Source organism: Phyllostomus hastatus, unplaced genomic scaffold (assembly GCF_019186645.2).
Source record: "Phyllostomus hastatus isolate PE091 unplaced genomic scaffold, TTU_PhHast_1.1 phas_contig_80, whole genome shotgun sequence".
Taxonomy (NCBI): Eukaryota; Metazoa; Chordata; class Mammalia; order Chiroptera; family Phyllostomidae; genus Phyllostomus; species Phyllostomus hastatus.
Window position 1 is genome coordinate 6,042,450 of NW_025333960.1, and position 13,391 is coordinate 6,055,840.

Below are 13,391 nucleotides of genomic sequence, written 5' to 3' on the forward strand. Positions count from 1 at the left end.
AGTTTCCCTGGGATTTCTGTTACAGTTATCTGTTCATTATTGAATCATCCCAGGATTACAGAGTTTGGAATTTGAAGATATTTATAACAGAAAATATGACAAGAGAACTTGTAGAATAGCTGGGTGGAAAGACATGCTTACAGCAAAAAAAAAAAAAAGGCAGAGTGTTTGGGAAAATAGTTGATTTCTGAACTTCTGTGTACAAAGATGAAGTTAAAGTCACTCTATGTTGAAAAGCACCATGATATGTTCAGTTTCTTCTGTAGCTAAAATAATCTGCTTTATATGAGGTCTCTCCAGAAAAAGTGCAGGGCATGGGGTTTGGCATTTATTTAGGATGGTAAGGGTAGGGCACATTGAGAAGGTGACATTTGAGTAAGAATGAGGATGTGTGGGAATTAGCTATGTGGGTATTTGGGTAAAGCATTGTAAGGAAAGAACAGCCAGTGCAAATGTCCTAAAGCTAGAGTGTGAGGAAATAGAGCTGAGGTACTTTTTCTCAGCTTTCATTTTGTTTTTGATGGGGGAAGGGAGAGTGCTGCTGCTGAAGTATGTCACAGCCTGATAGCATCTTAGGGTGCCCAGAGGCAGTTCACCTCCTACAAGTCTTTTCTTTCACCATTTTAATTGTTTTAAAAAAAAAGAACAAAATTAAGACTCTTCTAGTCAATAGAATAATGTATTCTGTAATTCTTTGGGGGATGGAGCCTGGGTTGCAGTCATCTAGGAACACAATAAATGTGTGCCTTTCCTTTTTGTCTGCTGCTCAATTCTGATTTTGATACTTCTTTAAGATTGTGGACTTGGGTTGAAAACTGTGGTTTTAAATCATCACTGATTTATTAAAAGATAACAAATAATCTCTAGAAAGAAATAGAGATCAGAAATACTGTATATGCCAGTATATCTGGTACATCTTTAAAAATAGAACACTGAGGGTCCTAATTTAGTAATAATGTCATAATGATTATTACTGAGATTTTGACAATACCACACCAGATATTAGGTACCCATTATCTGCAAATCAGTTACAAGACATAAATTCTATTCCTTTTCCTTATGTAACTTATCAATTCATACATATTTATTTTAGCAAAAATAAAGTAGAACTTTATTTAGCTGCTTTCTTAAGAATTATCTCAGTCACTGGGGGCAGCATCAGGATACTTATGTTCCCAACAGGACATTTTCATCTGGAGTCCCTTCCACACATCTTACCTCACGTCTGAGACCCTTGTACCCACCTGCTTTCCTTTCACTCCATCACTCACCTTTGAGGAGACCTCAAATATGTTAGTTAGCATTTATGTGCTTTAATTTCCCCTGTAACATGGGTTATAGTTGGAGTTAAATGATGGTTACCTAAAGGCTTAGTACTTGTTAGCTGCCCTTAGCATCCTACTACAGCTAAAAGCAGCAGTCAAGATCACTGGAAGAGAGCAAGGCTCTGGAAGGCAAAGAGATAGGGCTGGGACAGTAGAGGGAAGAATTAGGATATGCATGTTATGGGAGTTCCTTTTCCCTAGAGGCTGTGCATGCAAGGTTCTGCTATGCTTGACTGATTATATTTTAAATACAACATTGTAAGGTAGATGGTGGTATCTTCCTTTTAAAGGTTGGGCACAAGAGGCCCAAAGAGGAAACTTAGGCCATGACTCATGAGTGGCAAGTATCTTATTTCACAGTCACAAGCAGGAAACCTGACTTTTCTCTTTTAAAAATAATTATGACCATGGCCAGGTGGCTCAGCTGGTTGGAACTTTGTCCCCTACACCAGAAGGTTACAGGTTTGATTCTTGATCAGGGGACATACCTAGGTTGCAGATTTGATTCCCAGTCCAGGAGCATATGGAAGGCAACCAATCACTGTTTCTCTCTCACATTGATATTCTCTCTCTCTCTTCTGCTCTCTCTCTTCCCCCTCTTCCTCTCTGCCTTTCTCCTCCCCCATCCCTATCTATCTTCTTCTGTCTCTAAAATCAATAAACATATCGTTGGGTGAGGATTCAAAAAAATTTTTAAATAATAATTATGGAAACATTCTGAAACAAATATGTATTTCTACTCCTAATTTCTTTCCTAGGGAGAGAGGAAATAATGCATTATTTATACCACCTTTTCTTCAAGTCACAGTAATTTTATTCTTTCTGTGTTAATACTCCTATGCATTATTAAGTACAAAAAAGCAGGTGGTGTTATTCTTATTTTGCATATGGTTAATCTGAGATGTAGAGAAGCTAAAAATAAATGGTTTAGAAATATTTCATATTGAGTATTCATTATTTCCATATAAAACAAGCTAGGTGTCATACAGTACATTTAAACTCGGGCCAAATACAATTAGGCAAATACATTTAGCAAAATATATTAGAGTTGAATTATTGTTAATAGCATAAATTTATAAATAATATGTGAATGTATGTTTTACTGATCAAGATTTTTTAAAAATTACAAATGTTGAGTTAATGCAATTTCAAAGGGTACAAGATTCCAGTTATAAGATAATAAGTTCTGGAGGTCTAATTTACAGCATGGGGGCTGTAGTTAACAACATTGTATTATATACTTAAAGTTATAAAGAGAATAGATCTTAAATATTCCCACCATTTAAAAAAAGATAATTAGATGAGGTGATAGAAGTGTAACTAACCTTATTGTGATAACTATTTTTCAATATATATGTATAAATTTTAAATATATAAGACATTTTATATATTGAAATTTATTCATTAAATTACTTGACAAATATATATTGAACATCAGAAAAGTTACTGTGCTTATATTAGCTTCTGAGAACAGAAATCTGAGTCATGAAGTGTAGTGGAAAGGCACAAATATAAAATTAGTGTTGATAAGAATTGTAGAGGAAATGTTTATGGTGCTATAAAATAGTATAACAGGAAAATTTGGCTTAGTCAAGGAGGAAGGGAAGGTTTCCCTGAAGAATTGGTTATTGTGTTGAACCTGCTATCTGTACTACCTGCTTCAATAACACTTTTGTTTATATTTTATCTTAAGGTATCCATTATAAATTTTAATTTAAGGAGATAACTTAATGAAATTTTTATGCCAAATATTTTTATTTCAACTGGTAGAATCTTAAGAAGATTCAAGAAATGGAAAAGAGCGATGAATCTAACACAGATCTGGAAGAGCTGAAAAACATTGACTGGGTAAGATAGCTAGATATTCTCCCGGTTATGTTTAGTGTTGAAGAAATATTGTAGCTGGTTGTTAAGGACTATCATGTGAATTGACATTACCTGAATTTGAATGCCAGGTCTTACATTAGAGGAAATATTAATTCCCTATTTTTAAAAACTATATGATTTTATTAGAATTACTCCAATTTCTCTGGGAATTTTTGGTGTTTTAAAATATTGACCTTTCTACTTCCGGCAAGATGGAGGCATAGGTGAACACACCGTACCTCCACGCACAACCAAGTTTGGAACAACAACAACTAGAGGCAGAATAACACCCAGAACTGATAGAGAATTTATCTGAATGGAAGTCAGACAGCCAAGAAGTTGAAGTAGACCCGTACATCCAGACCGGTAAGAGGGGTGGAGACAAGCGCGCAGGATGCAGCATGCAGAATTCGGGGAGAGCTGGGCACCTAAGGCAACCGGGAGCGAGTAAGCCATCGGGGCGCACAGCGGGTGGACCCTGAGTACGCAAGCGGCGACTGGCAGACCTAGTGAGGCTGCGATTGTGGACCAGGACAGAGCGCACAGCCCAGGATCCCAGGGAAGGGACTAAGATCCCAGGAGAGTGGGGCTGCCACCATTGTTCCCTCCCACCCCTGCCTCCGCCCCCACATACAACTTCACAACCTAGCGACTGGGGTGCCCAGCCCTGGTGAACACCTAATGCTCCGCCCCTCACCGTAACAAGAGTGACCAGACTGGGAAAAAAAGAGAAAGCGATGGCTCAAATAGAAGAACAAATCAGTGCCCCAGAACTCATCCTTTTGAGCGACCAAGAAATAGCTAGCCTATCAGATGCACAGCTCAAAACACTGGTGATCAGGAAGCTCACAGAATTGGTTGATTTTGGGTGCAAATTACATGAAAAAATGCAGGTTACCATAAAAGAGATGAAGGAAGATGCACGGAGAACCAACAGTGATGAGAAGGAAACTGGGACTCAAAACAACAGAGTGGACCATAAGGAAGAAAAAAGAAACCAAACAGGAAATAATGAAGAAATAAGAATTTAAAAAAACGAGGAGAAGCTTAGGAACCTCCAGGACATCTTTAAACATTCCAACATCCGAATTATAGGGGTACCAGAAGGGGAAGAGGTAGAGCAACAGATTGAAAACATATTTGAACAAATAATAAAGGAGAACTTCCCCATTCTGGCAAAGGAAATAGACTTCCAGGAAATCCAGGAAGCTCAGAGAGCCCCAAAGAAGTTGGACCCAAGGAGGAACACACCAAGCCACATCATAATTACATTAGCCAAGGTAAAAATGAAGGAGAGAATCCTAGAAGCAGCAAGAGATAAGGGGACAGTAACCTACAAAGGAGTTCCCATCAGACTGTCAGCTGATTTCTCAAAAGAGACCTTACAGGCAAGAAGGGGCTGGAAAGAAATATTCCAAGTCATGAAAGACAAGGACCTATATCCCAGACTACTCTATCCAGCAAAGCTCTCATTTAGAATGGAAAGGCAGATAAAGTGCTTCTCAGATAAGGTCAAGTTAAAGGAGTTCATTCATCATCACCAAGCCCTTATTATATGAAATGTTAAAGGGACTTATCTAAGAAAAGAAGATTAAGAAAAAACATATATAGTAAAATGATAGCAAACTCACAATTATTAACAACCACACCTAAAGCAAAACCAAAAGAAACTAAGCAAACAACTAGAACAGGAACAGAACCACAGAAATGGAGATCATGTGGAGGGTTAGCAACAGGGAAGTGGGAGGAAGAGAGAGGGGGAAAAGGTACAGAGTATAAGTAGCATAGATTGTAGGTTGAAAATAGATAGGGGGAGGGTAAAGATAGTATGGGAAATGTAGAAGCTAAAGAACTTATAAGTATGACACATGGACTTGAACTAAAGGGGGGAATGTGGGTGGGAGAGGGTGTACAGGATGAAGGGGAGTGAAGGGGGAAAATGGGACAACTGTAATAGCATAATCAATAAAATATATTAAAAAATTTTAAAAAATATTGACCTTTCTGATTATAATAAAACTTTAGCATACTCTTGTAAGTCACAGTTTAAGCTCTGTTTCAGAATAAGGTATGAAACTATAGTATAGTATTATACACTTATTTATTTAATGAATAGTTACAAGATTTGGGCCCTGAGAATGCAGAATGAATAATATGGAGTCTTTGCCTTCATAAAACAGAAGACAGAGTTCTAGAATAGATGATGGCGGTTTATCCATGTGACACATTACTGTTTTTCTGACCTGGTTCTAGATACTTGAATCCCTGTTTTCATATATGTTTAGTGTCAGACAGGCATGATGGCCTAGTGGACAGGGCAGTGAATGTCACAGAGTTAGACTGAGGTATGTTCAGTGTCATCAGGAAGGCACATTTTAGGATTCTGATTTTTCAGGTTAAGTAGACTGGATAAATAAATTAAGGAGTAGCATCATTACATGAAGGAGTAGCAAAAGATATAGATTTGAGGGATATGAATAACTTGCTTTTGATTATGTATTTTAATCATTTGCCATATTCTTTTCTAACAGCTTTATTAAGGTGTAACCAATATACAATAAATACACAAACCTAAAAAGTACAATTTAATAAATTTTGACATACACATATATGCATACATACTCATGAAACTATCACCACAATCAAAATAATGAGCCTATCCATCACTCTACAAAGTTTCCTCATAACGTTTTATAATCCTCCTTCTTGCCTCCTTCCTCTCCAGTTTCCAAGCAAACAGTGATCAGCTTTCTGTCATATGGATTAGTTTGCATTTTCTCAAACATATAAATGTAATCAGTAGTATGTGCTGGTTTTTCTTGGCTTATTTCATTCAGCATAATTCTTTTAAAATTTTATCCATGTGGTTGCCTATATCAGTAGGGTTATTTTTTTATTATTGCCAAGTTTTATTCCATTGTTTATCAGATCTTCTGTACATGGTCACTTTGGTATTTCCTGTTTGCATAGTCTTAATTTATTTAGTATCTTTACTGAGATATTTGGAAAGATATTAACCTGGAACATTAAAGAAAGAGTAAGGTTTAAAAACAGGAGACATCTGGTCAAGATGGAGGCATAGGAAAACATGACTCACCTCCTCACATGACCACAGCAAAAATGACAACTAGACTACAAAACATATAACACCCAGAATTGTCAGAAAATCAAGCTGTGTAGAAGTCTAACAACCAAGAAATTAAAGAAGTCACATTTATGGCTATCAGGCCAGGTGGTCCCATATTCTTATACAGATAAACCAGGAGGAACAACTGGGAAGAGAGATGGACCATGCAATCCAGGATTCCAGCAACAGGAAAATAAAGTTTCAACCCCCCTGGCTGTTAAAACCTATGGGGGTTGAGGCAGTGAGAGAAACTGCCAGTCTCACAGGAGAGTTCATTGGAGGGGCCCACAGGGTTTTAGAAGGTTTATAAACCCACCCAGCCAGAAATCAGCAACAAAAGGGCCCAATTCCCTGTTCATAACAGGGAAAGTGACTGAAAGTGGGACAAGGGCCAAGCAAGCTGCATTATTCCTTTTCTGACCACTACCCACATACACTGCCACAACTCAGCAAAGTTGGTTGCCCCATGCTGGTGAATACCTAAGGCTCCACCCCTTAAAATATAACAAGTGCAATGAGACAAATATGGCCCAAGTGAAAGAACAGATCAAAACTCCAGAAAAAGAGCTAATCAACAAGGAGACCTATTAGATGCAGAGTTCAAAACACTGGTAATCAGGATGCTCACAGATATGATCATGTACAGACAGAAAATAAAGGAAGAAGTGAAGGCTATACAAAGTGAAATAAAGAAAACTATACAGGGAACCAACAGTGAAGAGAAGGAAACCTGGATTCAAATCAATGGTTTGGAACAGAAGGAAGAAATAAACATGCAACTGGAACAGAATGCAAAAACAAGAATTAAAAACAAAAAAGAAGAAGAAGAAGAAGAGAGGCTGAGGAACCTCTGGGACAACTTTAAACATTCCAACTTCCAAACCATAGGGGTGCCAGAAGGAGAAGAGGAAGAAGCTGAAAACTTATTTGAACAAATAATGAAGGAAAACTTCCCCAATCTGGTGAAGGAAACAGACTCCAGGAAGCCCAAGAAGCTCAGAGTCCCAGAGAGGTTGGACCCAAAGAGGCACAGACCAAGGCACATCATCATTAAGTTAACCAAGAGTAAAGATACAGACAGAATCTTAAAAGCAGCAAGAGGAAAGAACAACATTACCTACAAAGGAGTGTCCATAAGGCTATCAGCTGATTTCTGAAAAGAAACCTTGCAGGCAAGAAGGAGCTGGAAAGAAGTATTCAAATCATGAAAGGCAAGGACCTACATCCGAGATTACTCCATCCAGCAAAGCTATCATTTAGAATGGAAGGACAGATAAAGTGCTTCCCAGATAAGGTCAAGTTAAAGGAGTTCATCATCACCAAGCCCTCATATGAAATGTTAAAAGGACTTACCTACGAAAAAGAAGAAGATCAAAACTAGAAACAGTAAAATGACAGCAAACTCACAACTCATAAGCTGAGCTTAAAACAAAAACGAACTAAGCAAACAACTAGAACAGGAACAGAATCACAGAAATGTAGATTATGTGGAAGATTATCAGCAGGGTGGGGGAAGATTGGGGGAAAAGGTACAGTGAATAAGAAGCATAATTGATAGGTATAAAGTAGATGGGAGGAGCTTAAGAATAGTATGGGAAATGGAGAAGCCAAAGAACTTATATGATGAACTACAGACATGAACCTAAGGTGGGGGGATGTGGGAGGGGAGGAGAGTACAGGATGGAGGAGGATAAAGGAGAGAAAGATGTAGGACAACTGTAATAGCATAATCAATAAAATATACTTAAAACACCACATTCAACCAGATGGGTAAGAGGGGCAGAGATATGGAGATGTGGAATGGGTGGTCCCACACCCACATATAGTGAATAAAAGTTGGGAGGGATATTGGGGGCAAGGGATCCCAGCCATACATCAGACCATTCAGCCCAGGGTTCCAGGACCAGGAAGATAAGTCTCCATAACTTCTGGTTGTAAAAATCAGTGGGGGTTGGGGCAGTGGAAGAAACTGCATTATTCTTAGCAGTCACCTTTAAAGGGCCCACAAGGGACTTAGGACTTACACAGACTCACTCCCTCTTGTCTTTAGCACTGGGACAGAACCTGTAAGGCCATCAGTGGTATATGGGAAGAGATTGAAGTGTCTCTCCTCAGAGCAAGTGCCAGAAGACACTTTACTTCCAGACAAAACTTCAGAAGCCAGGCAACAGCATTTTCCCCTTTCTGAGCCCTCTCCAACTCAGGGCCACAGAGCAGTGACACCATATTGGAGACTCCATCAATCTGGTTCACATGGGTTGCCCTGGGCTCCACCCCATGCAACTTACCCATGCACTTTTCTACAATAGGCTACACTACTAAAACAAGGAGTTAAAGCAGTTATACCTAATGCATAGAAACAAACACAGAGAGGCTGCCAAAATGAGGAGACAAAGAAGTATGGCCCAAATGAAAGAATAAAACCAAACTCCAGAAAAAGAAGTAAACAAAATGGAGTTAAGCAATCTGTCAGATGCAGAGTTCAAAACACTGGTTATTAGGATGTTCAAGGAATTCATTGGGAACTTTAACAGCATACAAAAGACCCAGGGAGAAATGAACATTATACTAAGTGAAATAAAGAAACATTTACAGGGAATCAACAGTGGAGGAAATGAAGCCAAGAATCAAATCAACAATTTGGAACATAAGGAAGAAAAAAAGCATTCAATCAGAATAGCAAGGAAAAAAAAGAATAATAAAAAAAAACCAAGGTTAGAGGAAGGAGCCTCTGGGATAACTTCAAATATACCAACATTTGAATCACAGGGGTGCTGGAAGGAGAAGAAGAAGAGCAAGAAATTTAAAAACTATTTGAAAAATAATACAAGAAGATTTACCAATTTGGTGAAGGAAATGGACATTCAAGTCAAGGAAGCAAAGAGAGTCCCAAACAAGATGGACCCATGCAGGACCGCAGCGATACACATCATAATTAAAATGCCAAAGGATAAACATAAAGAGGGAATCTTAAAAGCAGCAAGAGAAAAGCAGAGAGTCACCTACAGGGGCTTCCCATAAGACTCAGCTAATTTCTCAAAAGAAATTTTGCAAGCTAGAAAGAAAAGGACTGCCAAAAAGTATTCAAAGTGATGAAAAGCAGTGATCTACATCCAAGATTACTCTGTCCAGCAAAGTTATCATTTAGAATTGAAGGGCAGATAAAATGCTTCACAGACAAGGTAAAACTAAAGGAATTCATCATTACCAAGCCCTTATTATATGAGATGTTAAAGGAACTCTTTTAAGAACAAGATCAAAACTATGAACATAAAATGACAATAAATTTGCAGCTGTCAATAATTGAATCTAAAAAGCAAGCTAAGCAAATAAACAGAACAGAAACAGAATCATAGGTATATAATCCTTCGGAGGGTTATCATCTGGGAGAAGGAGAGGAGACAATGGGGGAAAGGTGCAGGAATTAAGAAGTACGAATAGGAAGGTACAGAATAGATAGGAGGATGTTAAGAACAGTATAGGAAAAGGAGTAGCCAAAAAACTTAAATATATGACCTGACCCATGGACATGAACTAAGGGGGAGGGGATTTCCAGAGGAAATGGGGGTACCAGATGGAGGGGGACAAAGGGGGAAAAATTGGGACAAGTGTAATAGAATAATCAATAAAATATATATGAAAAAATAAGGTTAAAGACAAATACCTTATGTTGTCTTATAAGCTAATATTATTTGTCATTTTACAGTAATATTATCAAGTTTCCTTTGTGTAGGAGACTACTCTGGTAGTGTTGTTCTAGGTGTATTTCATCTTGGCTATTAAATTTGAAAATTTTCTTCCTGAATATTGAAGCCAGATAAGTAACTCAGGTGTTCAGAAGTTAGCAAATATCTAGTATAAACTTGAAGTAAAAATTTAATTTATTGCCTTATGTCAGCCTCATTTAAAAAGTAGCATGACCACTGACAAGAGATGCACTAACTTTAAAGGGAGTTATATTTGCCTCAATCACCAGCTTCTTTCTCATAAGACCATTAAAATGAATTACCTAGAAAGATTAGAATGAAGTGAGGAATAGAATGAAGGAGAATCAGAATTTCTTGAATGGCTGGATTGATACGTCTCAGAATATTCCTAGTGGAATAAGGGGTAAATGGTAAAATCTCTGAAAGTACATACAGTAACAGCTGTGCATTATTTTGTAACAACCATGACTTTAATTTTTAAAAGTCATTAAAATTTTGCCAAACAATAATATATAAAGAGCTGGCTACATAAAACAGATCTGTTTTAATCCTTTCATAAATTATAGCAGAAGCTATGTGAGTGATCATCACCTAATTTATCTCAAGAATTCTAAATTTTGTATGTCAGATTTTCCTAAAGCTTGAGGAAGTCACGAGAAGAAACAATATTTTTAAAAGATGAGATTGTACTTCAGCTGGATTTTAAAGGACAAGTAAGCAAATTAGAGAGGCTGATGCAACAATATTCCCAAGAGAGAAACTTAACTATTTTAGGTATATATTAGAATGTCTTTAATGACGGAATATAAGGATTTATTTTAAAAAGGAGCATTTTAGAAGATGTTCTAAGCAGGGGCGTCCAACCTGCTGTCTGCAGGCTGCATACAGCCCAGGATGGCTATGAATGTGGCCCAACACAAAATCATAAATTTACTTAAAACATTATGAGATTTTTTGTTTGTGTTAGTATTTGTGTATTTAATGTATGGCCCAACATGTAAGAGTTGTCTTAACTCTTATTCCCGTGTGACCCAGAGACACCAAAAGGTTGGACACTCCTGTATGAATATACCTTAATATTAAGTACTCAAACCTTTTTGGAATAAGAAATGGTATACTTCCTCTTTCATCAGAAATTGTTTTTGAGGATGTCTTTGAGAAAATTAATCAGTTATTTTATATGCACAATTCTTGATTTTAATATATTTAAGTAGCCATTTGAATCATTATTAATTTTTTAAAAACTATATGTCAGTTAAATATCATATTGATCTACTTTTCTGTGAAGTAGAGACTATGATACTGTAGTTTATAAGCAGGAAAACAAAAGGCCTAACATATAATAATATATGTATCTAATATGTGTTAGAAGTACCCTATTTTTGGACTATAAGACTCACCACCCTGTCAAATTTGGGAGGAATAATGGTTGTTAATGCTGCTATTGAGTTCTGTTTACATTTACATTGGTGAAATATTATGTTATTTATATTATTAAATATTTTACCACATATTTTGCTTCAGAATTTTTTTCCCTATTTTCCTCTAAGAAAACCTCACTGCGTCTTATGGTCCAAAAACATGGTAGTTCATATATTATCTTATTCTCTTAAGGGGTATACTTTGCTATTTGTAGATAAGAAAACTGATATTAAGTAATTTGTGTAAAAATAACAAAAATTGTCAATTTTGAGTTTTTCTGTATACAGAACACATTTTCTGTGTAGAGAACATCTCTGATCTTCTGAACAAATTATGAAGTACCATTTTCTTTTATTGATGAGGAAGCCATGGTTCTAAAAGTTGAAGCAGCTTGCTGGATGTCAAATAGCTAGTAGGTGGTTATATCAATTTACTGTGGTCACTATAATGCTTTATAACCAAACACTACAAAATCACTGTGGCATTAGGCAATAACATATTTTTAACTCACAAGTTTGCAGATCGGTTGAGTTGTACTAACTCCACTCTATGTATGTCTCATTCTTCTAGGCGATTGTGCCAGTGGGCATCATGCCAATGCAGGCATGATGTCCCCATGGCAGTAATAAGAGTACCAATGACAGTCTATTGTGCATTTGATTTTGAAGCCTTTGGTCATGTCATATTTATTACTATTCCAGTGGCCACACAAATCATATAACCAAACCCAAAGTCACAATGTGAGAAATACAGTCTTCCTTTTTAGCAAGCAAAGCTACGTAACAGTGTACACATGAGGAGGCCTGAAGAACTGAGGCCATTAATGCCTACCACGGTGGATTAGTGAAGATTTATACCCAGTGTTTCACCAGTCATACGTTGTAGATTCCCTACCAGCTTTCGACCCACTTGGTAGTATCCTAAAATTTAATTTTTTAAATTGTTTTTGTTTGTTTTTTTCTCAGTGTTTTATAATCCAAGTTCTTAACTTTTTCTGTATGTCTCTAGGTACTTATAGGAAACTAGTAAATTCATTCATTTATGTATCTCCACCATTGGTACTTTCAGGCTCGATTCTGGGTACAGGTGATGAGGGATTTGCGAAATGGAGTAAAACTTAAAAAGGTCCAAGAGCGGCAGTACAACCCTTTGCCCATTGAATATCAGCTCACTCCATATGAAATGTTGATGGATGACATTCGATCCAAAAGATACACTTTGCGAAAAGTGATGGTAAGTAACAAAGTGTTAATGGATTTGAGTACTTATACTTTAGTAATCTTATTTGCTGAAAATGAGATCAGAAGGGAGAGGAGAGGGGAGGGAATAAAGGGGGGAAGGGTGAACGGGGAAAAGGGTTTACAGGAACAATTATAAAGGATATATGGACAACAACAAGAGGGGTGGAAATGGGGGAGGGAGGGGGGAGGGCTGGGGTGGTAAGAAGGGGTGGGGGGAAGCAGAAAACTGTACTTGAAAAATAATTTTTAAAAATTGTAATAAAAATAAAGAAAAAAAAGAATAGAAAAAAGGAAATGTTCTTTTCAATATTATACTTTAAAAATTGTTTTTTCTCATCAAAGTAATACATGGTTATTACAGAAAATTTGGAAAATGCAGAAGCTCAAAGAAAAATGTTACAAATGTGTGATTGCACAAGCCAGAGAGAAATTTTGCTAACATGCTTATGTATAACCTTCAGTTTTTTTCTATAAATTTTATTTGGACAATATAGATTAATATTGGAGACTTTGTTTTGTAACCTATTATTTTCACTTAACATATTATGAACATTTTCTCTTGTCATTATATAGTCAAAATCATTTCTAAATGACTGCCTCTTTTCTAGCTTATTGCTGATCCAGAGTTCATTAAACTAATCAACTTGTATTCAGTTTTCAGTTATATTTTTTGTAACCTTGTATGAAAATCTTGTTGAATAGC

The 13,391-nt window shown here is 36.8% G+C and overlaps 1 protein-coding gene across 4 annotated transcripts in view; it reads left to right on the forward strand.

Moving 5' to 3' along the window:
• The window catches only part of SPIRE1 (spire type actin nucleation factor 1), a 303,603-nt gene that overhangs the window by 190,963 nt on the left and 99,249 nt on the right, over positions 1-13,391 (forward strand). For all 4 annotated transcript variants that reach the window (XR_006786997.1, XM_045849961.1, XM_045849959.1 and 1 more), the window contains exons 5-6: positions 3,096-3,173; positions 12,516-12,680. Coding sequence is in view for 3 of the 4 variants with exons in the window: in XM_045849961.1 (XP_045705917.1) it covers positions 3,096-3,173; positions 12,516-12,680 (243 nt within the window). In the remaining variant the exon portion in view is untranslated. The remainder of the gene's footprint in view (positions 1-3,095; positions 3,174-12,515; positions 12,681-13,391) is intronic.